Raw genomic sequence first — 18,307 nt, 5'->3', positions numbered from 1 at the left:
CAGGAGGGGCGTGCCATGGCGGGGAGTCCTACTAGGACTCCACTCCTTGTAGGATTCCCCCCCCCCCTCTTCCTTTCTTCCACCGGAGGGAAAAGGAAGGAGAGGGAGAGGGAGGGGAAAGGGGGGCGGCGCCCTAGTCCAATTCAGACTGCCACGGTGGGGGGTGCGGCCACCCCTTACGGCCCTCCTCTCTTTCCACTAGGGCCCATGTAGGCCCAATACTTCCCCGGGGGGTTCCGGTAACCCCTCGGTACTCCGGTAAAACACCCGAACCACTCGAAACCATTCCGATGCCCGAATACTACCTTCCAATATATGAATCTTTACCTCTCAACTATTTCTAGACTCCTCGTCATGTCCGTGATCTATCCGGGACTCCGAACAAAACTTCGGTCACCAAAACACATAACTCATAATACAAATCGTCATCGAACGTTAAGTGTGCTGACCCTACGGGTTCGAGAACTATGTAGACATGATCGAGATACATCTCCGATCAATAACCAATAGCGGAACCTGGATGCTCATATTGGTTCCTAGATATTCTATGAAGATCTTTATCGGTCAAACCGCATAACAATATATGTTGTTCCCTTTGTCATCGGTATGTTACTTGCCCGAGATTCGATCGTCGGTATCTTCATACCTAGTTCAATCTCGTTATCGGCAAGTCTCTTCGCTCCGTAATGCATCATCCTGTAACTAACTCATTAGTCACATTGCTTGCAAGGCTTATAGTGATGTGCATTACCGAGAGGGCCTAGAGATACCTCTCCGATACACGGAGTGACAAATTCTAATCTTGATCTATGCCAACCCAACAAACACCTTCGTAGACACCTGTAGAGCATCTTTATAATCACCCAGTTACGTTGTGACATTTGATAGCACACAAGGTGTTCCTCCGGTATTCGGGAGTTGCATAATCTCATAGTCAGAGGAACATGTATAAGTTATGAAGAAAGCAATAGCAATAAAACTTAACGATCATTATGCTAAGCTAATAGATGGGTCTTGTCCATCACATCATTGTCTAATGATGTGATCCCGTTCATCAAATGATAACACATGTCTATAGTCAGGAAACATAACCATCTTTGATTAACGAGCTAGTCAAGTAGAGACCTACTAGGGACACTCTGTTTTGTCTATGTATTCACACATGTACTAAGTTTTTGGTTAATATAATTCTAGCATGAATAATAAACATTTATCATGATATAAGGAAATATTAAGTTTTTGGTTAATATAATTCTAGCATAAATAATAAACATTTATCATGATATAAGGAAATATAAACAACAACTTTATTATTGCCTCTAGGGCATATTTTCTTCAAAATGTACAAATATGCAATGGATGATGATGATGATGAAGCGAGAAAATACAAGACTTGAAATTTAGTTGGAATCACCCCAATTGCAGCTGTGGCAGAATGTTAGAAGTGCAACTGATTTAAAGATAGAGATAGAGCAGGTTAAAATCATGTATCGCTTGTCTTATACTTAAAATCTCTACCTCATGTATCCTATATAGATTTACATGCAAGTCTTTGTTCATAGATTGCTTGTTCGAGTTGTCGTTCATAGGTCATTCATGTTGTCGTTCATATGGTTCTTGCCTTCTTGCCCGCAATTGGTCTCGGTGCGAGGGTTGCAATGGGCCATCCATGTATTTCGAGCTGGGCCATTTGGTCAGCTTTTGAGCTTAACGTTGTTGAATCATACAAGCAAAATCGACGAATGTTTGTGATATGGTAACAGTATGTGATCTATATGTAGCTCTCTGAAGTAGTAGCTTGATACAGATCGGTTACAGGGAGCAATGCTCAAATGGGGAAAAACGATGAACTAGGGTTCGGTAAGGAAAAGGGATAGCCGCCGGTTCGTTCGTGATCCTCTGGATGCTTGATGCCGAGACGCTCGCCTGCTTAAGTAGTTGTGGGTGCTAGCTTCAGTTAGCCCACGTCGGCCCAACGACGCGCGGGTTGGGCCTCCTGGCCCGTGTTGCCCGCTGGGCAGGGACGACGTGGCCGCGGCTGTGACTGCTTGGTGGGTCCGTCTCGCCAGCATCATTGACATCCCCCTTCCCTTGAAAAGAGGCTTGTCCCCAAGCCTCCGCAAGCGGGAACCATTCCTGAAGAGTGGCTTTATCCTCCCAAGTGTCTCCCAGCGTGTCGGAGTTGGACCAACGAACTTTGACTTGTTCGCGCATCTTGCCCTTTGACATTCTCCACCTTGACTGAATGATAGACATAGGCACTGCCAGCTCATCAGTGCAATGTGGAAGTTGAGTTTCAACAGACGTACCAGAATTCAGCGCACGGCGCAGGAGCGAGACATGAAACACCGGGTGGATAGTTGCTTGAGGAGGGAGCTGCAGTTTGTAAGCTGCCTCATTGATCTTGGCCACGATCGGGAATGGCCCGTAGTACTTGTATGCCAACTTGTGATTCGCTCTTGGCGCCACGGAAGTTTTTATGTAAGGTTGCAGTTTCAGGAAAACTTGATCCCCTACCTCAAATGCCCGAAATGATCGCTTCTTGTCAGCTTGGTTCTTCATGAGCTGTCTGGCTCTGTTCAAATGCTGCTGCAGCAGTTCCTGAACTGTATCCCGCTCCTCTAATTGGAGAGCTGGCACCGATCAAGTGTTCTCTGCTGTGATCCCCCAGTGTCTAGGCTCATATCCAAACATGGCTTTGAAAGGTGTCATGCCTATGGCCGAATGAGGAGAGTTGTTATACCAAAATTGAGCGAGAGGAACCCAGAAACTCCATCGCCTGGGGCACGCTTGCGTGAAGCAGCGCAGGAAAGTTTCCACACATTGATTGACCTCTCGGTCTGGCCATCCGTTTGAGGGTGATTGGTTGTGCTGAGCCTGAGCTGTGTGCCTGCTGCCTTGAACATTTCTTGCCAAAAATGACTCGTGAAAACCGGATCCCGATCTGACACAATAGCTCCAGGGAGGCCATGAATTTTGTAAACTTGCTGGATGAACAGTTGAGCCACTGATGCCGCTATATATGGATGAGCTAAGGGAAGAAAGTAGCTGAACTTCGTTCTTTTGTCAACTATCACCAGCAGACAATTGAAACGGCCGGATTGGGGAAGGCCTTCTACAAAATCCATGGAAATCATGTCCCACGGTTTAGAAGGAATGGGCAGAGGTAACAGGAGACCTGGCGCAGCCGCTCTGTCCGGTTTGGCCTGTTGGCAGATCGTGCAGCACTGCACGTAGTGCTTGATTTGTGCCTTCATTTTAGGCCACGCGAAGAGGCGCCTGATGCGACTGTAAGTCACTGGAAAACCTGAGTGACCTCCTATTGGGCTGTCATGAAAGGCTTGGATGATGCGTTGTTGAATGTGTGTGCCCCCTCCCAGCCAGATCCTCCCCCTGAACCTGAGGATGCCTTGTTGCAGCTGAAACCTGCCTTTTGGATCGTCACGCACAGCTAACTGTTCCAAAAGCTTCTGGGCATGCGGGTTACTATTGTAGCTGCTGAGTACATCCTCCAGCCAGCTGGGTTGACACGACGTAACCAACGCCAGCATCTCCGCTGGATCCGCCCGCGATAAAGCATCTGCCCCACTGTTGTCAGTCCCCTTCTTATACTTGATGCAGTATCTGAGTCCCAGGAGCTTCGTAAATGCCTTTTGTTGCCACGGGGTATTCAGCCTTTGCTCTTCCAGATGGGTGAGGATTTTTTGATCTGTATAGATGACGAATTCTGAATGTTGCAGATAGGGTCGCCACTGTTCCACTGCTACAATGATTGCCAGGTATTCCTTTTCGTACGTCGACAAGCCTTGGTACCTTGGGCTCAGAGCCTTGCTCATGAAAGCTATGGGGTGCCCTTGCTGTTGTAGGATCGCTCCGATGCCACGATCACACGCGTCTGTCTCCACAATGAAAGGCTGCTCAAAGTTGGGCAGCGCCAGCACTGGGGCTGAGATGAGTTGCTTTTTCAGCACCTGGAATGCCGTTTCTGTGATGGGAGTCCAAAGGAAAGGAACTCCTTTCTTCAGCAAGTTGAACAGCGGCTTTGCAATTACTCCAAAATTCCTGACAAAATGGTGGTAGTAACCTGTGAGGCCCAAGAAACTGCGGACGCCCTTGACGTCTTGCGGTGAGGACCAGTTAGCCACAGCTGCTATCTTGGTTGGATCTGTGGCTACCCCACGTGCGCTGATGACATGTCCCAGATATGAGACCTTGCTTTGCCCAAAAGCACACTTGCTGTATTTTACTTTCCATTGGTCCTTGCGCAGCAATTCCAACACCTGCCTGACATGGCACTTGTGCTCCTCCAAAGAAGTACTGAAGATCAGGATGTCATCGAAGAAGCATAAGACACAGACTCTTAAGACTGGTTTAAGAGTTGTGGTTAATCCTTCGATGAAAGTAGGTGGGGCCCCTGCTAATCCAAAGGATAGCACCTTGAACTCAAAGTGTCCCTGGTGGGTCGAGAAGGCTGTCTTGTACTCCTCCCCTGGCGCGAGTCTGATCTGATGGTACCCCGCGCATAAATCCAACTTGGAAAACCAGGCTGCTTCGTGTAATTCGTCCAACAGTTCTTCGATAACTGGAACAGGAAATTTGCCCACCACAGTGATAGCGTTCAGTTGTCTGTAGTCGATGCAAAGCCGCCAAGTCCCGTCTTTCTTCTTCACCAAAATGACCGGAGAAGAAAAAGGGTTGTTGCTGCGTTGGATAACCCCAGCTTTCAGTAAGGCTTCGACTTGAGCTTCGATTTCTATTTTCTGTTCTGGTTTGTAACGATATTGTCTGACGTTGACTGGCCTTGCTCCTGGAATCAGAGGAATATGATGATCGCATGCCCTCCTCGGGGGAAGTCCCACTGGCTCTTCGAACACGTCAGAGAATTGATTCACAATTTCCTGAATGCAATCTGGAGTTGGTTCCAATTCTTCTTGTGGAGGGGCTACTACACACAGGTGTATGATATGAGAGATTGATCCATTGTTGCACATGTTTTGCAGCTACAGGCTGTTGATGGAATGGCAATCTGTGGAATTTGCATCGTGCCCCACTAGCTGCAGCGGACCTGCTGGAGTTGGAATCTCAATGACGCGCGCACGCCAGTCCACCTGCATCGGGCTATGCTCTTCCAACCAATCCATGCCGAAAATGAAGTCGTATGTGCCCAGAGTCAGAACTTTCAGATCCGTGTAGAACTCGTGTCCCTGAGCATACCAAGCACATTGCGGGGCAATTTCCTTGCATATTAATTCCCCTCCATCAGCCACTCGCACCCGACTGGGCTTGTCCATTGGCTGGGTCCCTGAAAGTTTGCTTGCCAAATTCTCATTGATGAAAGAGTTGGAGCTGCCTGAATCGACCAACATGAGGACTTCATGCCCCTGAAGCCAAGCTCGAAGCTGAAATGCCCTGGCTGACACTCCTCCTGTGACAGCAGAAACCGAAATGGCCATAGCAGTTTCTTGCAGTCCCTCCTCTGAACCCACTTGAGTGTCGACATCACTGTCGATGCCAAACATGTCCAGCAGCTCCTCTACAACGTGCAGCTGCACTGAGGTGGGACACACATGGTCGTGCCCCCATTTCTCGCCGTACTTGAAGCATAAACCACGGGCTCTGCGATACTCATGCAGAGTCTTGAGCTTGGAGGCCTCCGCGCATGCCGCGTTGGTGCCACGGCGATCTGTTGCAACCGTGGCTTTTGGATGACGCAACGGAGGAGCCGGAAGAGGCAGCGGCACGCCGGCACGCTATGGCAGCTCCTAAGTGCGCACTGGTGGGGAACGCGCGCCATCGGCCACTTCTTCTTGAAGCAGCGCCAGAGCGCATGCCGTATCCAGATCGGGAGGGCGTTGCACCATTACCACCGCTCGTATATCCGTCCGCAGGCCCTCGACAAAACGAGTCAGGAAATAGTAAGGATGCATAGTATCTGAATATGAACTTAGATGATTGATAATGACTTCAAACTTTTCAATATACTCTGCTACAGAAGAAGTTTGGTGGATGGTGAAAACTGCCTAATGAGCATCTGGTGCCTATCCCTACCGAAACGCGTACACAACAGAGAGGTGAACGCGTCCCAATCAAACTCGTTGAGACGTTTCTGAATGGATTGGAGCCATATGGCCGCTGGCCCAGAGAAATTGAGGGCGGCCATGGGAACCCAGAAGGATTGCGTTATCCCGAACATGGCAAAATACTCCTCACACATGGTTTTCCATAGGTTCGGATTTTCTCCTGAAAATTGGGGAAAAACGATGGAGGGATGCGCTTGGCCCAAACCCATGAGCATTTGGCTCGCATGTGTAAACGGCGACGGTGGGATGGGAGAATTCGGGAGGACGGTCTGACCTTTTGCCGGGGGCGGAGGCGGCGTCTCTGGTGACGCCACCGGGTGCCCCCGTTGGAGAGCGAACATGTCGCGGCCATCGGGCCCTTGCTGGTTGTTCGTTGCGCCTGCTGAGGTGCCGACGTGGTCCCCCAACGGCTGCAACGTGGGTGCGTGCTGGATCTCCTCTCCTTTGGGCGATGAAGGAGGAGCGGCTTGTAGGGCGGCCACCGCATCAGAGAGATCCGCGACGCGGCGCTCCAGATCTGGGCGCCAGCTGAGGAGATCGTCGATTTTTGTTGCGGTCGACTGCTGCGCCTTGGTGAGGCCGTCGATGGCTGCCTCGATCTTCGTCTCGAACCGGGTGAGGAAGGCGGAAACTCCCGGATCCATGGCGTCGCGGGCTTGGCGGAGGCCGCGCGTCTCGATGAGATGCGCCAGGACGGAGCGGAGCGGCGAGGGATGGTGGCTGGTGTCTCTGATACCAGATGATATGGTAACAGTATGTGATCTATATGTAGCTCTTTGAAGTAGTAGCTTGATACAGATCGGTTACAGGGAGCAAAGCTCAAATGGAGAAAAGGATGAACTAGAGTTCGGTAAGGAAAAGGGACAGCCGCCGGTTCGTTCGTGATCCTCTGGATGCTTGATGCCGAGTCGCTCGCCTGCTTAAGTAGTTGCGGGTGCTAGCTTCAGTTAGCCCACGTCGGCCCAACGACACGCGGGTTGGGCCTCCTGGCCCGTGTTGCCCGCTGGGCAGGGACGACATGGCCGCGGCTTTGACTGCTTGGTGGGTCCGTCTCCCAGCACCGTTGACAGTTTGTTCCACGGAACAATATTCAGCCCGCCGACTCAAAGAATCACTAGATGCTTGATGTGCACATCGCTTTTCTAGCCGACACGTGCTTCATCTACGACCTATGCTAATTTGCGCGTGATGTATGTTCCTCTGACCTTTTTGACCCCGACGTGCTCGGATGTAGGGGGAGACGATTGCTAGGAGTCGGATGCTCCGGTGAAGAAGTCAAAGGGACCCCCACCGTAAAGCCAAGGCAGTCTACCATGCTCTTGTATGTTGTTGGGTCTAACTGGTTGGTATTGTCTGCCTTTCAATACTCGTTTTCTTGTCGTTGCGGCCGCTAGCCGTATGACCCTCGTGGTCGGCTTTACAGTGTTGCCCCTGTGTGTGGAAGTGGGGGTGCTTTGGCTATCTGCCTGTTGTCGTGGAGGCCCCTGGCCAGATGGTGTGTTTTGAAATGCCTGCCCGACTTTTGCACGTCAGGGTCGGGCCGTCTGTTATTTTTGGTGTGCGTTTGTGTTGCACATGCCCTCTCATCGTGCTCTTCCCCTAGATTGCTTGATCATTTCGCTCAACTTCCTTTTGCTTGTGTTCTATCAGGTGGGTGTCAGACAGTGACACAACCTCTTGCCATCATGTCTCCTTGGCCTTTGAATGTTGCGGTCTGGCCAGATGTCATGTTTTGGCATGACTGCTCGACCTTTCGATGTTGCAGTCTGGTCGGTGTGTGTGTGCGTTGCACGTGTTTGCTTGTCACACTATTCCCTGACCCGTGGCTCGTCTGCTCCATTTGCTTGGTTTCCTTTTGCTCATGTGGTTCCGGGTGGGAGTGCTCATCTTAGACTCCATTCACCTGCTCAAGCAAACGGCTTATGCATCGTCAAAGAAAGACATGGGTAATGATCATCGTTGTCTGTCATTGGTGAACACAAGACAGATACACACACAACGCTAACATAGCCGTTTGCAGACAATTCACGAAAAAACATCCTTTACATAGTTCACCTAAATTCTCAGTTGCATTTGGTTTTTGCCCTTTGCAGATTATAACCAAAAAAGTTTTTTGCCCCGCTTTATATATAAAGCAACAACCAACATACAACACGAATAGACCAACATACAACACACCAACACTACACACACCGTAGGGCTGGAAAAAAAGCTCGAAGCTCGTGAGCTAAACGAGTAACTCGTGACTCGGCTTGAATCGACTCGAACTCGAAGAATAACGAGTGAAGCCGAGCTTTAGTTTAAGATCTTTTATAGCCCAAGTTAAACGAGTCAATCTCACGAGTACTCGTGTAACTCGTTAGGCTCGTTACAAGAGATCAACCAAGCACCCTGCGTCCTAGGCGCACAAAACAAGGCCCAGCCAAGCAAGGCACCTTACGTATATGAAAAAAATTATTATTTGCGAATGCAAAGTGTACATATTAAACATGTACAATGTTCACAAACAATGTTAATTCTTATCTTATTCGTAAGGTTTTATGTTCATATCATTAACGAGCTTAACAAGCTAAACGAGTCAGCTCGTGAGTTATACAAGTCGAGCCAATCTTGGATTTAAGCTCGTTATAGTAACGAGTCGAGTCTAGCTAGCTCGTTAATGAAACGAGCTTTAGCGAGTCAAGCCGAGCTGGCTCGACTCGGCTCGAATTCTAGCCCTACACACCCGAAGCAAGATACATAGGTGCTAAAGAACAAATACAATCGCCATCCAACTCCACGAAAGCAAAAGATGTACAATAAGCAACATTATGGAGTCGATGGAGCCCTCAACAGAACACCATAAAGAGGAGAAGTTGATAGCCGGCGAACTGAAAGTCCCAAGACGGTGTCTTCAAGAAGATCATGAAACCGAAGTGCCGCCACTGCCTGTAAATCTGAGAACAGTTTTTAAAAAACTGGTTAAAAAGGGTTGGTTTTTTCTTTAGGCTTAATTGGTTGAGGTTTTAGTGGGTTGAGCTTTTTTGGTTCAAGTTTGGTTTGGGTATATAGAAAAACCAGTTTGGGTATAATTGGTTACGGGCTTAAAGAGTTTGGGCCTAACCGCTGGAAACTATGGGTTCCGACCCGGTTCCTCGCCCCGGAGCGCAACTCGGAAAACAAAAAAAGAGAAAGCCCCATCGAGGGGTCGAGCTGACCTACCCCATTCCCGATCCATCGAGGGATCCCTCCATGGCCGCCGGCCGCCCTCCACCGTTGTTGTTGCCCTTCACCGCCGGCCTACGCCCTCTCCCCCTCCCCCTCCCCTCACCTCATAGATCAGTGCCCCCGTCCTCCTCCTGCTCGCCTTCTTCGCCCCCTCCTCGACGTCCTCGTCGGCGGCGCAGCCGCGCCGGGCATCATCCGGCTGCCGCACGCCGGGTTCTTCGCCACACCGGCTTCCACGCGTCAAGTTCTGCGCCGCGCCATCCCACTCATCAACAAGACGACAACGAGCCCGCGAGCGCATCCTCGAGGTCACTTCCTCCAGATCCCCTTCCCCCTCCCTGCGTCTCTCATTTTACTCCAGAAATTCCAGTTCTTTGGAAGTCAACCTGAAGTAGATGTCAGTGGTATCTTGATTATTCAGTGCAGTAGACCACTTTGTAAATTACAAACTAAGGTACATGGGTTGCCGTTCATGAACAACACAAGTAGCAGGCATTTGGTTAATGTTCATGGATTGTTGTTTCAAGAATAGAGAATTGCTATTAGTTGCTCAATTCTGCTTGATTAGGATTTGGAGTTACTGTAATTAACATGTTAGTATGGCACTAAATGCATGAATTTTACAATCTACTGGACATCCTTTGCAAATTCCTGTAATAGTGAAGAAATAGCTTCAAGATCATTTGCTGTTTCAAGATCATTTACATTAACAATGACATATTTCTGGACATCCTTGGCAAACTGTACTGTTGATTGTTTGAATGCTACACTTTTAGTTCCATGACTGTAATATCACCTAACAACATACTATCTCCATATGTATTTTTCATATGTATTCTAGCATTTTCTAACAGTAATCTTCCATATGTATTTTCACATGCAGTGTGCTCTGAAATTTGAGACATGTCTACCTCAGAGGTTTCCGAGAGTGCCGATTCCATGGATGAGGATATGAGTCAAGTACCACGTGTTAGAAGGTCCAAGGTGTGGGAGCATTATGAACAAGATCTAGTTCGCATACATGGTGATCTCAAGGCTGTGTGCAAATATTGTGGGACACAACTTCACACCAAGTTTGGGACTACGAGTTTGAGAACCCATATTGCAGAGTCTTGCAAATCAATTGAGGATGGTTGCAGGAAGAGTTTTCTGTTGACTATGAAAAAAACAACTTCCGAGGGCCCGTTTGTGTTTGGTCAGAAAGCTTGCTGTGATCTCATGGTCAAGTTCTGCATCCATGCTGAGATCCCCTTTCTTAAGTTTGAAGATCCATACCTTCAACCATGGATTGACTCAATGCAACCAGCATTTCAAGTCATGGGTCGTCACACGATTCGCGATGATGCAGTGAAGATGTACAAGGGAATGAAGAAAGATATCGAAGTTGAGTTACAAAATTTGGATGCTCGCATTTGCTTAACATCTGATATGTGGACTTCATCACAGAGCTTGGGCTACATGTCCATCACCGCCCACTATATCAATGCAGAATTCATCTACAAGAAGAAGATCATAAGTTTCGCAGAGGTGAAGTATCCTCACACGGGCTATGCGATAGAAGAGGAACTTGTTGGTTGCCTAACAGAATGGGGCATAAGGGGCAAGCTGTTCACTTTGACACTAGATAATGCCAGCAATAATACTAATGCATGTGATGAGTTAATAAAATATCACAAACATGAGCTGCTCCTTGAAGGTCAACATTTGCATGTGAGGTGATGTGCACACATTCTCAATATCTTGGTTCAGGATGGAGTGAAGATAATCCATGAAGCTATTGACATGATACGAGAGTTGCTGAAGTTTATTGACTCTTCTCCTTCAAGACTTCAAGATTTCAATACAATTGCAAGTGGGATGGGTCTGTCTTCAAAGAAAGGTATCTCTGTTGATACACCAACCAGATGGAACTCAACATGGAAAATGCTTGTAGAAGCATTGATATACAAATCTGTCCTCACTAGTTATGCCACTCGAAAGATGATAGAATCTCCAAGTGAGCAAGAATGGGAAAGGGCAGCAGCTATTTGTGAGTTTCTAAAAGCTTTTGAAGAGCTTACCTTAATTGTTTCAGCTCATAGGAAGCCAACTGCACATAAGTTTCTGCCGGTTGTGCTTTGTATTCGCCATGCATTAAAAGATCCAGGTTGGCAAACTTCTGATGTGTTGAAGGAATTGGCGGCAGCGATGCAAACAAAGCTCGATAAATATTGGGATCCCGAGGAGAAGGAGAATGCAGATCCTAACCGTCGTAGAAAAAGCAAGGGCATTGAGTTTAACCACTCACTTGTCATTGCTACATTCCTAGATCCAAGGAGGAAAGAAGATTATTTGGATTTCTTCTATTGCAAGTTGTCTACCACCGAGGAGCAGGTTTCAAAACAAGTGGAGATTGCTTTAGAATGGGTGAGAAAGTATGTCATGGAATATGAGCTACTTGCAATGACAAGCACTGCACACTCGACACCTTCTAGTCAAGGCAATACCACTATTGGATCACCTATTGCAGGGAAAAGAAAGCTGGAAGAAGAGTTTGCCCAACACAAGTCTCGTCGGAGGTCACGTGTACACAAATCAGAACTTGACACATACTTGGAAGAAGCAAGGGAGCAGGATTGTGCTGACTTTGATGTCTTGGGTTGGTGGAAGAGGCATGCTGAAAAGTTTCCTATATTGGCATCGATGGCCCGTGACTTTCTCGCAATTCCTTTGAGCACAGTGGCATCCGAATCAGCCTTCAGTTGTGGTAAGAGGATACTTGGCGACACGAGAAGTTCTTTGACCCCTGATATGCTAGAAGCGCTTGTTTGTGCTAAAGATTGGTTGTTCAAACCAAAGGAGGGTGAGTTAATCGCTTACATTTTGGTTCTACTACTTGTGTAGAATGGGATATATAAAACTTGCAGTTGCAGTATAGAAGTGTTCATATGCCTTTAAAATAATTCTTTGTTTCATTTGCAGGAGATGGACAGTAAGCACACAGGTAAAAACTTGAAACCAAGAAAAGGTAAAAATATGATCCTGACCATCGATTGGCCTTTGCCTTGCTCTTTTTTCCGTTATAGTGATTGAACAAGCGAAAACACTGTCGCTAAACAAAAACACTCTTTTCCGTTAAACTTGAAACCAAGAAAAGGTAAACAAGCAAAAACACTGTCTAAGCGAATACAATTTGGTGACAAAACTGCTGGTTATTGTAGTAACCAAAGTGATGTTTGCTGCGTGCAAGCTGATTGCATGTCTTGTTAACAGTTTGTAAGTGCAACAATGCTTTTCCTTCCATTTTGGTTCCTGTAGTAGTGCATATGTTCTGTTCCACTTGAATTATTCAAGCAATTATCATCTTTGGATGGCTGCTGAGACATGCATTGCTATTTCACAGTTATTTGCAGTGGTTTATTCATGTGACTTGAACAACACATATATGCTGAAAAATGCACTGGATCACGTAATTGCCCATGGTTTATACCTGAAAATAACTTAATATCACGGCATGAATGTAAGTATTTCTTCCGCATTCATGGGCTATACACCCAAGGTAAACCTAGAAAATGAGTTATATCCTGGGCAATTATGTCTTCAGGAAATTCAGTTAAAATGACAGGAGTACATGCTGTAAGATTTAAGTAGTTATAAGATCACACTGTCACTGCTATACAGTTGTATACACTGACACTATCACTGTCCTGGGCAATATAGTACTCCAACGTATTGTATGCAATTCAGCACAAATATTCGATCATCTCACTTATCTACTTACTATTAAATGTTAGTAAATCTATTTTCTATTTTCTGCTAAGTTGAAGCATGCTAGTGTATTCTATTTTCTGCTAAGTTGAAGCTGCTAGTAAATCTGATCAGTGGCTTGTATATATTTGCTATTTTCTTCAGTCTACTAGGCTGCTATGAAGCATTCTAGACGGAGCTAAAGGTGGAGGACCTTGGAATTAGTTGTGGAAGAACAAGGAGCTGAAGGTGGAGGGTCAATGGAGGATCAATCGGAATTAGTTGTCAATTAGCTGATGCTTGTCGAAATTACCTGTCTTTTTTTCACATTTTTGTTTCTGGAAAGTTTTAGTGCTCAATTGCACACTGCCTCAATAATTGGGCTCCGTAATTGGCTTGTTGGTGTCGTTGTCCAACAGTGGTTGTTCTGTATTTGGCTTGTTGGCGTCGGTGTCCAACAGCGGCTGTTCTGTACTTGGCTTGTTGGTTTATTAGGCTTGTTGGTTTATTATGTCAACCATTTGACCTCACCCATTTCTGTAAACAGTTTCAACCCGCGGTTGAAGGCTTGGTTTAGTTAAGTTTGGGGAAATTTTCAGGCAGGTTTGGTTTTGGTTGGGTGTGAAGCTAGCTCACGTGGGTTTAGTTGAGGTATGGTTTAGGTATACAACTATTCTCAGATTTAACTGCCTGATCCGAAGGATCAATATTTTCACCCGGAATAAGAACACGACGAAGGGCAAAAAGCAACCACGAGGGGGACTTCAAAAAGTGAACGATATCCACAAACGCCTGACTAGCGCCAGAGAGGGTGTTCGCCACGGCATGCATACTCCGTCTTCAACCAAGGTGCGCAGACATGACATCTATCGCACCACCGTCATAGATGCCAACCCCTAGCCAGCATGTCGCCCCCATGGTCGTGTTAGCTAGCTCACACCTGAATAGCTGGTTCCGCCCACGAACATCGCCGCTCCCGCCACGAGGTCCGGCACCCTAGATACAAGGCATCCTAGATCCACTGCATCGCTATGGGGGATGCATCAATAAGATCCGAAAGCCGAGAGAGCCGCCAAGAACCGGCTTGGCCAAATAAACCGAGGACCGAGAGCAACTAGGTCGGCCCAAGGGAAAAGTGTAGGAAGAGGACCTCGTCCACGACCGACAGCCCATGTGCCGGCGACGGGTGGCCCAACCGTGTGAGAGCCATCCATCCCTCCCGCCGCAGACGAACTGCCGCTGGAGCAGCGTCCCACCGTCGCCGCAACCTGATCCGGCCAACCACCGCGGCCACAGTCGTGCCGCTGCAGACCACCACCTAGCATCGATCGTCGTCCACCAGTGGTCAGATCAGAGTGGATCTGACCGGAATCGCGCCAGCTGAGACCCCCCGCAGACGTCCACCCATGTCGCCACCAGACTCCCCGTCGCCGCCCTCAGGGCGCACCGCCGTGCCGCTGGGCCCTGCCACAGCCCAGCGCCACCGCTCGATTGGCCGCCCAACGCCAACCGTTGTGCGCAAGCGGAGAGGAAGAGAAGGCCCTGCTGCCGCCTCTGCCGGCCGGGCTTGCATACTTTGCTAAGATCAACTTCTTCTAAAACCCTGCTCCTCTTGAAAAGAGCTTCCAAATCCAGTGGGCCATGTTCATGAGTTGATGTTCAGAATGCCGAGACCCCACACCAATGAAGTCCATTACGCAAGAGTTCTAACATCACCAAGTTTAGTGATTTTATAGAGTCGGTGAGACGCGAAACAACTGAAGAGGAAAAAAAGAGCAATCACAGCCATAATAAACTCATGATCATCCAAGCATGCAAAGCGCCACCAAATTCCTGCAATTATAGTTTCAGTTCCAACCCACAAGACCATGAGCAAAATACCCCGCACGCCATCCACAAAATTTCACACGCTAGCTGCACCAAAGAACAGATACATATGCACAAGGATCTTAATATTTAAGAGGCGATTCATGAGCAAAAACAGGAATATCCACAAAGAGAGCAACTAGCTAAAAAAATGGTCACGCCATATTTGCTACCCAATACTCCACATGAGTGTATGTCGAGGAATATTCACTCATGAACCAGAGGCAAGCAATATTATCAAGATATCAGCATGTACAGAAACAGACATAGTATAAAGCAGAACTAGAAATGATCCATTGCATGTAACTGGACAAAACTGCTTCACCATCGAAGCAAGCACGCAATGACTTCGCCATTACGCAAAAGTATCATCAGTATAGTAAGTAACCTGTACCTATCTACCAGTAGACAAAAAAACTGAGTTTTGGTTTCAGGGTGATGGAACCAGCGAGTCAAGAAATCTCATTGACTCACATGATATCCGGTATAGGCTCACACTGAACCGTCTATCATGGTTGCGATTCAGACTTCACCCTCAGGGGTCAGGGCAGTGCACTTTCAGTTAACGGGTACCTAATGATTTTAGATCAGAAGCACTCGGCTGTACATCCTCTTTCACTGCAACGGGGACCTCATCGATCTGTGCAGTTTCTTAGATCCAGGAGAGCTTGTGCGAGCTGCTCCATGGAAAGCTGCACCTCATCTGAAGTATCAGCAGCTGATTCGTCACCTGTACTGTCAGTTCCTGATTGGTCAACAGAGGTTGTATCGAGAGGCAGGGGAGCCTGTAAGACATCTGACTTCTGTTCCTGTTCCCGATCCGCCGCTGTGGCCATTGGCTCCGTCAGAGATGTCTGTTTCAGCTTCGGCGTGCCAGACCCCGACGCATCATTGTTGCCACCTTGAGCACCATCAGAAGCTGGGTTGTCACTGCTGTCAGAAACCTTGAGATCAAGCTTGGGCCGTTTTGGCTCAACCACAACAGAATTTTCAGGACAATCAACCAGCCTTTGACCATCATCATTGTGAATCAATTCCATCTCTTCTAACGAAAGGGCTTCATTTCCACGTCTTTCAGCACCTCCACAGAGATCCACAGAAGCTGAGTTTCTATTAGATACTATATCCCAGAGTGCACCCAGAATCAGCGCACCAAATAACCTCTGTGTCGGGTTCTCCTCTTGCACCGCATCAGAATTATCAGCAGCTGATTCAACCCCTGAATAATCGATTCCTGGTTCATTATCAGAAGATGTATCCTTGCCACGTGGGTACTGGAGAAGACTAAGCCCCTCTGCAGCATCTATCTCCACTTCTGACGGGAAGACTTCATTTCCACCATCCATCTCCTTCGCTGCACCACGGCTGCTCCGTGGACGCTTTTCTATATGAAAATTAAGCAGATCTTTCCTATCGCCGACACTGCCTGAAGCCTCTTCCTGTCCTGCGGCATTTTGCTCAGGATTCTTGGGGGACTTGCATTTCATCTTGTGGCCATTAAAAGCACGTTTAGTTTTGTAGGTCTTGCCACAGGTGCTGCACTTCTTTCCCATTTCTGAGACACAGCACACTTACAGTTAAGGGCACGTCATAGGAAATTCAGTGGATTTAGGAAAAAAAAATCAAAAAAGCAAATCCATGGAAGCAGCAACTGTGGAAATATCCTAAATGATAGCCTACGGATAGCACCCTACTAGCAATAACAACAATCATATAAATTTGGGGAAATTCATGGAAGTGGCATATTCTTTCCACGCATGCTGCATATCTTGTGTTGAGGGCCATTTCTGAATCACAGCAATCATTCAGTAATTAAGAACGCATCGTATAAGCAAGGCATTTTTTGAAACAAACAACAACAATATAACCAGTAAACTAAAAGATAAGGCTTAATAAAAATCCTCGGCAAAAGTGAGAAGCTTGCTGGCCAAAACACCAACATAACTAATGGACACGCAAAAATTCAACCAATTGATTGCGTCAAGTACTGCATCAGACACATTAATTCAATCTCATCAAATATTTCTTCCAAGAGAACAACTTCTCTCTCCAGAGAACATACCAAGAACTGACACACGATCATTGCATCACGAACATACATGAACTGAAACTTGGTTCTGGGATGACCCTCCCTCTCTATTTCTGTTTGTATTTCAAGCATTCTTGCATGCAAGGGGTCACAGCGAAGAGATGAACTTCATCTACCAATCACTAGGCAGTAGCTAGCGAGACATGGTAAAAGAGTTGTACCTGAAGGCTTCGAGGCTTCTTGTGGAAAATGGCAGGCGATCGAATTGGTCAGGAAAAGCAAGAACCCGAGGACTGGAACAAGAAGAGAAAATAAATGTATCAGCAAGAAACTCTTCGCATCAGAAAAACCAGAGTCAGGCCCTTATTGAACTCTTGGCAAAGGAACAGGAATGCAAGACTCAGAGCACACCTCGAAAGCAGTTCTTGTTTGCTCAATCCGCTTCTTCAGAATTCAGATAACTAGCGAAAGACGCTGATTAGCTGCTAATCACGGAGGCAACTGCGGATGGAGATTGAACATACAGAGTAAAAACAGATTCTGCACGAACAATCGGAGTAACCGAATCGAGATAGACACGGGATTCGTACCTTCAGGCTTCGCTTGGGCCTCTACCAGGAGCTGGGAAGCGACCAAATTGGTGAGGAAAGGCAAGAACTCGCAGGCTGAAACGAGAACGCGGAGAATGGATTAGCAAGAACTTCATAGACTCTGGCAATAGAATCGGCAAACTAGAGACAAGCACGCCTCGATTTCTTGGCGAAAGACCAAATCACGAACCGGACAGCGAACAAGGAAGGAAGAACGGGCAAGAATCGGAACCTACCTCAAGAAAACTGTCCCGGTTCAAGGTTCTAATCGACTCCAATGGAGACCTACAGAGAAATTTGGTGGAATGCGGCGAGGAGGCCCGCCGCTACTTCTTGCTTCCTCGCAGTTCTTTCGGTGGGCGCTCGCAACTAACCGAGCGACGGCGGGGGCGCGGGGTGTTCTTATAGGCTGCTGCATCCTGTGAATCTGGACCGTGGTGCGTCCTAGGTTCATCTTGCACGCGCACGGCGACGCCCCCGGCGCGGCGCGCCGCTGCCTGTGTGTGCAAGGAGAGGAGGATAGAAGCGAGTTGGGGGTTTGGGGGTCGGAGGATTGGGAAGAGAGCAGAACAATGGAAAGACAATGTCGAAACGGCCCACAAGGCCGAAAATCAACTAGGGCCGGCCCGCAACCGTGCTGTGTAGAGAGCAAACAAGGCCAGATCCTATTCGGCGCCTTAAGCGCCGGATATAGGCAGTCGATCCTTTGATGACCGGAATAGAGTACGACGCGACAACCACACGGCCACTGCCCTAGTTGTGTTCGTTATACGTTTTCTTCCATTTTCTTCTTTCTCATTCTTTTTTCT

The 18,307-nt window shown here is 47.6% G+C and overlaps 2 protein-coding genes across 2 annotated transcripts; one reads left to right on the top strand and one right to left on the bottom strand.

Moving 5' to 3' along the window:
• Positions 1-11,704: 11,704 nt before the first annotated feature.
• On the top strand, positions 11,705-12,293 carry LOC119305342 (zinc finger BED domain-containing protein RICESLEEPER 2-like). Its single transcript, XM_037581884.1, has 2 exons — positions 11,705-12,129; positions 12,249-12,293. Exons 1-2 carry the CDS (start codon positions 11,709-11,711, stop codon positions 12,260-12,262), a joined length of 435 nt encoding a protein of 144 aa, XP_037437781.1. The 5' UTR covers positions 11,705-11,708; the 3' UTR covers positions 12,263-12,293.
• Positions 12,294-15,151: 2,858 nt separating this feature from the next.
• Positions 15,152-18,031, bottom strand: LOC119307659. Its single transcript, XM_037583724.1, has 5 exons — positions 17,735-18,031; positions 17,499-17,573; positions 17,320-17,409; positions 17,130-17,201; positions 15,152-16,434 (listed from the first exon to the last, which is right to left on the bottom strand). The coding sequence occupies exon 5, from the start codon at positions 16,430-16,432 to the stop codon at positions 15,512-15,514; it is 921 nt and encodes a 306-aa protein (XP_037439621.1). The 5' UTR covers positions 16,433-16,434; positions 17,130-17,201; positions 17,320-17,409; positions 17,499-17,573; positions 17,735-18,031; the 3' UTR covers positions 15,152-15,511.
• Positions 18,032-18,307: the final 276 nt, after the last annotated feature.

The sequence above is a fragment of the Triticum dicoccoides genome, chromosome 5B, assembly GCF_002162155.2.
Source record: "Triticum dicoccoides isolate Atlit2015 ecotype Zavitan chromosome 5B, WEW_v2.0, whole genome shotgun sequence".
Lineage (NCBI taxonomy): Eukaryota > Viridiplantae > Streptophyta > Magnoliopsida > Poales > Poaceae > Triticum > Triticum dicoccoides.
The sequence above is the reverse complement of the archived record's forward strand: the minus strand, read 5'-3'. Positions and strand labels throughout refer to the sequence as shown.